This window comes from Dysidea avara, chromosome 10, assembly GCF_963678975.1.
Source record: "Dysidea avara chromosome 10, odDysAvar1.4, whole genome shotgun sequence".
Lineage (NCBI taxonomy): Eukaryota > Metazoa > Porifera > Demospongiae > Dictyoceratida > Dysideidae > Dysidea > Dysidea avara.
In genome coordinates this window covers 10,773,155-10,784,587 of record NC_089281.1, presented here as the reverse complement: position 1 = coordinate 10,784,587, position 11,433 = coordinate 10,773,155, and the positions used below count along the sequence as shown (strand labels likewise).

General features: G+C 39.4%; 1 protein-coding gene across 1 annotated transcript; it reads right to left on the bottom strand.

Annotated features, from left to right (window-relative positions):
- Positions 1 to 3,306: 3,306 nt before the first annotated feature.
- On the bottom strand, positions 3,307 to 10,210 carry LOC136236742 (uncharacterized). Its single transcript, XM_066026986.1, has 5 exons — positions 10,097 to 10,210; positions 5,892 to 5,957; positions 4,905 to 5,603; positions 4,475 to 4,874; positions 3,307 to 4,298 (listed from the first exon to the last, which is right to left on the bottom strand). The coding sequence occupies exons 1-5, from the start codon at positions 10,208 to 10,210 to the stop codon at positions 3,307 to 3,309; spliced, it is 2,271 nt and encodes a 756-aa protein (XP_065883058.1).
- Positions 10,211 to 11,433: the final 1,223 nt, after the last annotated feature.

Below are 11,433 nucleotides of genomic sequence, written 5' to 3'. Positions count from 1 at the left end.
TAGTACACATAGCTTCTACCATTGATGAGCTACAACACACTGAATACTTACACCGGCATTTCTCAATACTTTAAATAGGCGATAAGACCGGTTTTCCCAGCCCGGGTCACATATAGCCTAGGCAGTTACACTTGTCTGAAAGTATCAGACAGGCAGTTAGTCAGTCAGTAAAAAAATTTTGTTTTATAGCAACTTATTAGAAACATTTTTTTGGCTACTCTGAGGACACTTTTGAGCTTGATTCTACCTAACCAACACAACACTACTTACAGTTGGTGCAATGAAGGTATTATCAATATCTTCTGTGAGGAAGTGCGAACCTCCAGCCTCTTCATATGAAAATGTACTCAATTACTGAAAAAAAAAAAGTGGCCATTACGCTGCATTTTCAGCTCTGTTCAACCTGTTACATAGCATTACAAATGAAGAACATTATGAGAAGCATTTCTGTAATCCATCTAGTTGTTACAGAAAAATGGATGATTCCATTACAAATGTAGGGAATTCACTGTGCTCTACCACAAATCAACACCTTGTGCTGTCAACGAGAACAAATGCAACACAGAAGAAGGTATGATCCATGCACTGTGTTATGCCAAAAAGCACCTGAAGCAATTTCATAGTCATTTAGGCAAGCCAGACAAGGAGTACAAGATATATGTTAAATCTTTTGTAATTTCATAGCAGCTTATTGTAAGCATTCTTGGCCACTCTAGAGATGCTTTGGGGCTTGATTCCTAACTTAATCTGCCAAGGTACAATATAGGTCTGGGCTCTGGTCACTATTCATTGTGAAAAAGTGCAAACCTCCATTATCCCTAATATACAATACTATCATAATATGTATGATACTGTATATGTTATTTTGTGACTACATTGCTAAGGGAAAACATGAACAATAGTAGATTTTTAGTGATATTTGTGGACTGATTAACTGACTAACTAACTACCTGACTGACTAATGACCGTACCAACGTCTTCATGCAAACACAAACTTTAGTGGTACAGTCTCAATTCTTTTACTGTTAAACTTCACTTCAGCCTGACACATGCCATTAGTACATGCATCGTGAAATTGTTCTTTACAACATTCCATTTCTTTTTGGATTGTTCTTTATGTGTATGGCTATATGTAACAAACAGAATGTAACCAATAACCTGGTAAAATGACTACTTCACTTATTAGAGAACCGATGTCTTCATGCAAACATACAGTTTAGATTCATTTACATCACTTCAGTCCGACACATGTGTTTTGAGTAGATAAGATACATATATGCATGTTCCCTTTACTGTATGTTTTGTTTGTTTTCATTTTGCGGTATGAAGGAGTCGATTTTTCAGATAGATCATCAATGGCTTTGTGTTGCCTGTAGTGTAAGCACAAACAAACATGAATTGTCCATTGTACCATGATAAACAATCAAAGTTTAGTAAGCAGATAGATTCTAGAACAGCTTCACACAAAGTTTGGCTGTGTATGCAGACATCAATTAAATACTATATTCTTTCCATTTCATAGAAAGCAGAAAAAGATCAAAAAGAGCTCGAATTATGGACTCTGATGAGGATGATGGTTAGTAATATCTTCATTGTTACTAAGCATGAGACCACATAAAGCTAAAGAGAACTATTCTTGGTTTGCATGACTATGTGATGAACAGACAGAACAAAGCATAGCGACCACTTCATTTTTCAGTAACTGATAGTCAGGGCCGACATTCTTTGTTTCATTATTTTTTATTTTATGAGTTTAAATTCCATAATATTTTTAAACTAGGCGCACACTCACAGCCAACTAAAGGTCAGCAGTTCCTGGTTTACTGAAAGCAAATATACAAGTCAATATGTCTGTTCAACACCCACATGAGCAAACAAGCTTGGGAGAAAATTAAAAAAGCTTGAAAATAAAGCTTCATTTGAACAAATGCTGTCATTGAAAGTAAATTTTCTGTTTTCATTGTGTTTATTTGAAAAGGGCGTGTCTGGTCACTGAAACCACTTGTGGGCCTGGCTAGCAAGTTTTACACTATCCAAAACCGAACAGTTCTATGTCTGAGCTTTGCTTATGTATTACTGTGTGCGCACATGATGCAGCTACACCGGTGAAATAACTTATCCACAATTGTAAGGATTTTTACACTGTATGATATATTCTTGTTAATTTTGTTTAAACTGGTTACCATAAGCATCACAAGACTTGGCTTGCAATACTTATGAGGGCTCCTGGTTGTGATAAGCACTACTCGAAACACTTTGAATACAGGTTATTATGTAATGTGTTACATGTTCGCTTGTGTATTATATTACATCTCCCTTGTTGTTTGAGTATGTGATCATACATGTACAACCAATATGTGCATTACGTTGCATATGCATGATGAATTCAATGGTATGCCTTGATGGGTACTCTGTGATCATCAAAATGATACAAGGGATAACGTGGTAATGCTTTAGTTTACTGGCCTCTCTTCCTCAATAGTGTCAACATCACTAGTGATGCTAACATCCTCTAACCGGTCATCATAACCCTGGTCAGCTTGATTATGCTGTACATTCAGACTACGAGGTGCTGGTTTATACTGGCATCAATTCTGACTGTAGGTTTGTCCTCGCTCCGTTGTGAATAATATTCTGGCTCCCATTTCATGTTTGTTCTCATCAACAGTGGGGTTCTCCCACTGTTGATGGATGGTCTTAGAGGTACTGTCAGGGCTCAACCCAGAATATTAAGTCAGGGGGCAAAGTGAGCCGCTTCGGATTCTAGGGGGGTCTGGGGGAATGCTCCCCAGGAAAATTTTGAAAACCTACAGAAGGTGTAAATATACTCAATTTTGGTGATATTTTATTGTGATGCCATTGAATATTGGTCATTTGAGTATACAATTTTGGGATCAATTAAGCCTTTCCGTTTCTCAAGGCTTTAGGTATAAACCTAGGGGGAGGGGTATAAACCTAGGGGGAGGGGGAAATAGCTAACCCTGTCAGGTATAGTGGTGGACTGCTCGAGTAAGCTACACGTGTTTGCACTCAGTAAGCCTGTCTTAATGTGTTAGAAGCACACATGCACACATATCTATATAGCAATGGCAATTACACCAATAATAATAAATGTCTGTCAGTCAATACTTGAGGGGGGGTGAGGGAGTGGATCCACTGCTGCACTCTTTGATGTCCTTGTGGGTGGCTTGGCGAACTGGTCGTTGAGGTAGTTGGGTTGGTGTTGTTGCTGTCTCTCCCGTACTGTTCATAGTGGACTGTTCTGCTGCCTTGACCTACGAAGGGTATAGTTTGGTGATTGGCCAATTAGTCTTCCCAAGTGGATGTTTTCACATTGGCCGAGCGGATGTGTCCGTCTTCTTCCTTATTGATATCTTCAATGATGGCCAACTTCCATTGTATCCTGGGGGTGTCGTCATGAATCAATATGACATCTCCCACCTTCACCTTCTGCATGTTGGAGCCTGTTGTTCGATGAAACTCACGTAGCACAGTGAGGTACTCTGTCTTCCATCTATTCCAATAATGTGAGAGTAGTAAAGCCTGGGCTTTCACACTTCTCCTCAAGTCTGTGGTCTCACCATATGTCGGGTCATCCAGTTCATCATCTTGGACATTTTGGTGTGGCAAGGTAACTATTGGTCCACCATGCAGCAGATGAGCAGGGGTAATTGGTCCAATATCATTGGCATCTGATGATACATATGTGAGTGGCTGGTTATTGAGTACTGCTTCCATTTCAGTTGTCATGGTTTGGAGGCTCTCCAAGGTGGTGTACGTTCGGCCTAGTACCTTCTTCAGTGTCAACTTGGTGAGTCCGATGAGCCGTTCCCAAAATCCTCCAAACCACGGGACTCTTTTGGGAATAAAGCGCCACTCAACACCTCGTCTGGCTAAGTCTTCTGTCAGTGCTGCAGATGTGAATAACTTCTGCAGCTCCTCCGCCGCTGCTTGATAGGTGGCTGCGTTATCTGACAGCATCAGTCGTGGGGTTGATCTCCGGCTGGTGAATCTGTGAAATGCCTGTAAAAAACACTGCAGGGTTAGATCAACAACAACTTCTAAATGTATTGCTCTGGATACCGCACAGGTGAAGAGGCAAATGTAAACCTTATGTTCTCCAGTGCCACTACGGATATACAGGGCCCCTGTAAAATCCACACCAGTAACTTCAAAGGGGCATGTGGCATTCACCTGATCCTTGACTAGTGGAGGTGGGTCTAGAGCAGCATAAGGTTTACCTGCAACTCTCTTGCAGATGACACACTTGCTGATGAGTGATCGCACTCGTTGTCTGCCTGAGGGTATCCAGTAATGTTGGCATAGCAATGTTAGTGTTGCGTTGACACCACTGTGATGTAGTTATGTGTGTGCTTGTAGTATCACCCAATTAAGTTAGTGAAGTGGTGCTTCGATGGCAGAAGGTATGGAAACCTCGCCAACTCAGACAACGGGGCATTTTGTATTCGCCCACCGCACCTAAGTAGCATGTCCTTGTCCAAGAACAACCTCAACTGTCGTACTAATGGCAGCCTCTGTGATTGTGACTGCAGGTTCTGAACTTCTGCTGGGAAATGATCATGTTGAACAGCATGGATCCACTTCACTGTAGCTACTGCAAGTTCTGTTGGTGATAAAAGTGTGTCTGTTGTAATGGGGGATGTGCGTCTGGCATTAATGGCAAGCCGCAGTGTGTATGCAGTGACCACTAGCAGCTTGGTTAGTTTGCTGTAATTGTTGATGTTGATAATCCTTGCCACTGACGCTGGGGGATTATGGTCGGTTTTAGTGTGGTCACTGTGTACCTGGTCAATGCATTCTAATTCTAGACAGGTGAGCAGAACCTCTGCAGGGTCCCAGTTTGGCCAGGCAGACTGTGTAGGCAATCATGTTGGACCATGTACCCAGAGATCTGACGATCTGAGCTGCTCAGCAGTAATGCCTCTAGTCAAGAGATCAGCTGGGTTGTCTGCTGAGGGACAGTACTTCCAGCAGGTAGATATTGAGTGAATCTCTTCAACTCTATTGGTAACGAATGCTCGTAGTGGCTTGTGACTGGCTATCCAGTGCAGGACAATCTGACTGTCTGACCACAGTTGCACAGTACAGTCAAGGTTTAAGGATGTCTTGACAGAGGAGCTAAGTTTAGCTGCAAGCACAGCAGCCTTCAACTCAAGCCTTGGCAATGTTAGTTGCTTAAGTGGAGCAGCCCTTGACTTTGACATGATGAATGAAGGTAAGCCTTGGTCCTGCTGGATGTATGCCACAGCTCCGTAAGCTTTAAGGCTGGCATCAGCAAACACATGTAGATAAGTGTGCGTACTCTGAGGTCTCAATAGTGAGGCAGCATACTTGCAGGGAAACGGTAGCGTAGTAGCATTTGTATCTGAAATAACTTTCCACCTGGCAAGAAGATCGTCATTCAATGTGGTGTCCCAGCTAATGTACTCCTGCCATAGTTGCTGAAGGAATAGTTTGGCAGAAATTGTGACTGGTGATATCAAGCCAAGTAGATCAAACACAGTCGAGGACCATCGCAAGATTGCTTGTTTGGTAAGCAGTAATCTCTGATATGCTACAGCTTTCTCTGATATGCTACCAGACTGTGGATATTGTGGACTTGTTGTTTGGTGCTAGCTCAGGCTAATCTATAGTCTCGTGTGAACTGTTCAGTCTGTCTGGAACTCCATGTCTAGAAAGTGTGATTTACAGCATGTGACAATTTGTTTACTGGTGGTGCCGTTTTGGAACAAGTTGATCTCAATAAAGCCTGAGAAATAATTATCTATGACCAGGTACTTTTGGTTGTTGATCTCAACTAGGTTGGTACCAACTTGTGACTCCTTTGCATTGTTTCATTGATAGGTGCTACAGATGTGGCAGTTTACTACTGTGTCTTGAATATGAGCAGCCATGCCTGACGAGAATGATGCAATGTCTCTTGCTCTTTTCCACTCCTAAACATGCTACACATAAAGAACAATGTTGATATTATGGTATAAAATTTTTGGGTCATTCCTTCTTTGGTGTATTAGAAATATAGTGCAAGTTATGTTAATGGACAGAAATGTTATTAAATGCATAACCAAATTTCATACACAACACAACAGTAAATTCCATATCGTTCTTTGCATTTGGTTTCTTTGCAGTTGAATTTTCACCTGAAAGATACCATTTAGTCAACAATGGAAACAGAGACATCATTAATATACTGTGTAACATAATGCACACATGTGCACATGTAACACACACATGATATAATAAACTGTATTCGAAGTCTTTTGAGTATTGCTTATCTCATGGACAAACTAACACCACTAGATTCATTAGACGTAGATTGCAGCAATGTTTCTTGATGTGTGGAGAAAGTGGAAACAACACTTTGAACTCTTTCCACTCCCAAGTGCCTCAGCATGAAAGAAGAGAAAATTCAGATGGCGACCTTAGCATTGTTGAGTGTCTGTAAGGACTCTTGAAACATATGCAATTGGCTGATCATATTGCCAAAGAACGGCACTCAAACCCTTGCAGCTTGCATCTACTGAGAGTTTAACTGGGTGGCTAGGGTTAAAGTAAGCAAGTACAGGAGCACTGCTGGCTAACCGTTTTAATGCTGAAAAGCTTTGCTGATGTTCCTGATGCTACTGCCATTCTGTATTTTTTTAGCAGCCTTTGATCAGTCTGGAATCATGTTCATCCTCATTTGTTCTCCAGACAAGAATGTCTTGGAACATTTCTGTCCTTACCTTTTGGAAATGTTTTGTGTAGCTGACAAGCCAAATGCATATACTGTAACAGCCAAATGGGCTGTTAAATGTGCAAAGCTTTGCACTTTTTGTCAAGGTATGATTTTCCATTAGCCTAAGTTAGCATCAAGAACTGAGAAGTAGGTAGCATTTGGCATCGTGTTGTTACTTCTTTGCTAGTTACATGGGATAGCACTCATGTTGAATAAGTTACATGGGTCAATACATGCAGGCTGAAAACCAAGTGAGATAGCTACTTATTTTACTTTGCTATAGTTTAGGGCATGAGTTTATTCATCGCATGTGGAAATATTAAATAAAAAAAATTACTAAACTACATATTCAAAAAGCTGTTTTCATAGTTTTGTACACAATGTAAAATTGATGCGGTTGCATGAACATGTGCATTTTAAGATTTTTGTGATGTTCACCTTCTAGAATAATTTTATCACATGTAAATCAATGCATGTGCATGTTACAACAGCATTAGGTGTACACACCTTACAATGATGGTAACCAAAAATGGATGTCTGTAAGAAAGCAGTCAAAGCACGACATCCACACTATATACCTATAAGAAGTACTGTACTACTACACTTCAACTTGTTTGTATACTCTTTCTTTCTATTTCATTCTAGGAAAGAAAAAGAAGTCAGCACCCAAGTCAGGTAATTACTTCGTTGTTAAAGAGACACTCCATCGGTATCAAAGCCATTCAACCACATATTATTTCACATCCTGTGAAATAATCACATAACGTAATTATATGCACTTTTACAGCAAGTGGACAAGAAATGACAGGATTTTGGGTTTGTACATCAATAGTTAGGCAGGTGAGATACAGCCTAACATGTTTCCCAGCTGCACCAATCGCTGTGTGCTTTGTAAACCAGGATGGTCACTCCCCAACCATCCAACTAGTTGTAATACATGGCTCAAGTTGTTGTATAGCATTTATTACATGCGGCTATATCTCGCTGTCCCTTCATAGTTGTACAAGTAAAATATTATAGCATGTCTTAGAAACATTTGAGCACTACTTATTAATTTTAGGTCATCAACTAAGTAATTTCAACTAAGTAATTTTGCATCATAAACTTAAAACAGCTTCACGATGTAAACAATACTGATGGAGTGTTCCTTTAAAATCAGTTATGTACACAATGTAAATGTGATTGCAACTTGTTTGTATACTCTTTCTTTCTATTTCATTCTAGGAAAAAAGAAGAAAAAGTCACCAAAGTCAGGTAATTATGATGGGTTTAACCAAAAAGGCATGGCACTATATTACATCATTTTTGTGCAATGTAATCTGGATATGTGTAGAGCAAAATATTGGAAAAATCAATGTAGAGCAATTTTTTTCGAACTGTTTCTGAGCGTCATAATACTGCATCAAGTAATCACTACCTAACATACAAACCTTGTAGTCATATGTACTTTACCAGTACTCAGAGTTTGCTGAAAATGAATCTTTTCCGTACAGCTGGTTTATGAACGTAAATTTTAAAATTTCTCCTAAAAACTTTCTTTAAAGTCTGAGAGGTAACTTACTGTATTTTACCATGCCTGAGTTTATTAATCATTTTAGTCCTCAAACTACGTACCTGTTTCTATTGTTGCTTGATTGATAAATTCCAATTGACAATGCATTTATTTTGCCCTACAAAAATGGTTGGTAATTTTCACAAAAGGTGTATTTTATGACCACACCCCTTCATTACACATGTCTATAGAATTAAATCAACTTATTGCTACTGAACAGTGTATACCTAAGAAGTAGCATAGCTTTATACTTCTACATTGTTCTTTCCATAGGCAAAAAGAAACAACAACAAGAAGCTAAACAGAAATCAGGTAAGGAAGAGGATTTATAATTTTATATGCTCACCTTGTATAATAATATTGCAATCCTATGATTTCATAACAGTACTTGTACTGTCTACAAATTAACTTGTACTTTTGTGTAGTGGCCACCACAACACCAACTGCTAGTGACTTAACCACTTCAAGTACGTCAAGTGTGTACGTGTAAATGTAACTGTATGTAATACTCATACCATGCATGGCCATAAAAATTTTATTTGATCCTGAGGGGCCAAGGTGTAAGTAATAAATACCACTCAGGTGTGCACATGAAAAGACAAACCTACATTTACCACATTAGTTTTATACAAAGGTACCTAAACATTGACTGTGGGTTTAAAGCATGTTCACAAATGTTAATTGTGATTGTGTAGTATTATATAGTTTTAGTGGTACCAATTTCTAGTCATATAACCCCATTGAGGACAGGGACAGATACAGGGTTTGGCAAGGAAGGTGCACCAGGTTGGAGGTCTGTAGGACATAGCTCCCATAGTTCCAGAAAATTGCTGACTCATTCCCAGTTTCAAAATAGAATAGTATCTGCTTTACCCACGCTTGCAGCATACAGAATCATTTGGACGTGATGATGTGGTAACTGTAGATCTATAGCCAAACTAACCAGCAATGTGTAAAAGTCAACCCACAACGTTGTTACTTGTTGTACAGTTGAATCAACCATTCCAAGCCTTTGCAGAAGGATTTGAAGGTTGAATACTAGAGGTCACTTTATATTATACAATAAGTAATCTCTTTGTGATTTTAATACTATTCTTTCCAACTTGTAGAATCAAAAAAGAGACCACGTGATAATGATGATGATGATGATGTTGGTTAGTATTACATGTTGTATGTTGTGCATTTACTTGCTGCACACGGTACAGTACTGATTGAACAGTTACCTTTAGGACTTTAAAATCTCATTCAGTCACTGAACAAAATCTCATTCAGGAACTGAACAAAATCTCATTCAGTCACTAAACACTAGCAACAGAACAAGTGTAGAACAATATAATAGGACTCCATATACATATATATGGGCTTTCAAACTACACTACTATTTGTTTCTAAAACTTGTGGAAATAACGAAAAAAGTACAATAGTACTGTAGTCCCTACTATACAGTACTATTGTACTGTATAGTAGGGATTAAAAAGGAGTAGGCATGGCACACGAAATAACATCACCCAAAATCAGCCTCAATTTTCCCAGACAATGATGAGGCAGTATTGGTTAGGTAAAACTAAGCCCAAACAAACTTTCAGATGGACCCGAAATGCTTCCAACAAGTTGATACACTTTTAAAAAATATTTATTTAACGGAATTTCTGCTGACTGCCTGACTGATTGATGCCTTCAGACAAGCGCAACTCGATAACGGTTAAGGCTACGGACTTGGTTTTTAAACTGTTCAACGTTGCTTTGGCCTGAGAGGTGCCTTTTGGAATACTGCAGTACATACAATGCATTCTTCATCGACTTACAGTACCAGTGTCCTCCTTTGTGTCCCATTCATCTTTGCTGACAGCGAAAAGTGTCAATTTGGTGGTAGCATGTGATGGCTTGCCTTCAAAACAGAAATTGTCCGTATTTTTCATAGTAACTATTTTTATTGCAGAGGTGCTTTTCGAATAGTTGTTGATTCGTAATGCTGTGTAAAGGGTTGAACATAGCTGACAACAAAGTGTAACAGATACTTCACTTTTCAGACAATAATTGATATAGCTGGGGTGCGCAGCGCCTTTTTAAATGCGGTATGTGTAGGTTTACCAGTCATAATAATTAGTTACAAAAGAAGTTAACACACAAGTACACAAAAAAAAATTGGAATTTTCAACTAGAGTAGGGACCATAGCACATCGATAAAAAGTACTGAAACAAGCTGGAGTAGTGCACAATATTAAATCACAGTAAAACAATAAGTTATAGTTATATCCCGGTACGAGGGTGATATCATTGTTATTACACGAGTCCGAGGTGGAGCCAAGGACGAGTGTAATAACAATGATATCATCCGAGTATACGGGATATAACTGTTTTATATCCCAGTGTGCGGGAGTGCGCAGAAGTTTACGGATAGTAAATTAAGTTCCGGTTTGAGTTCCTGTCACTGTGCTCAAGATTTCGTCCGAATTGTGTGGAGATTCTACTTCGTAGCTACAAGAGAGACCTTACATACTGCCTGCAAACTGTAGCGAAGGGCGGTGTTATGAAGCAGCGGTTCCAGGTACGATTTGCCTTCGTCAGAAATTGGTATGGTGGTGTCACGTGGTGTGCAAGAGAAAAATAAAGACCAACAAGTGGCTACCATAGTCCAAGATAGAACGATGAAGCTAGAGGAAGTTAGTTCTTCACCATAGTGACTGTTGGGAGTGATTGCTGGAGCGAAAATCGTCACGGACTATTCTTGACATTTGTTAAACTAGCTATCACGGTATTGGTAACTTGTAGTGTTATTGTGTAAAGGATTAACAGTTTTCTTGTAAGATTTAGGTAGTTTTAAGTGCTGTATTGGTGTGTTTTGTATCAATATTTCTTTATTTGGCTCTTTGTTCCATTGGTAAACAATGCCATTCGCAGTTATTATGATGTCACGAAAGAGACTGAGTGGCTCCGCAACAGGGTGATAAGTTAGTTATCACTGGGTGATAACTAATATATCGTACAGTAGCAGCGTCGCTCTGTCTAGCTGTATGGTAGTTATAACCCAGCGCGGCGCTTTGTTACTCCCACGCACTGCGGTTTAAGAAGTGTTATATCCCTACTGTGCTCCAAGATACCTTAATGGAAATGCACAGTAGGGATATAACACTTCTTATTG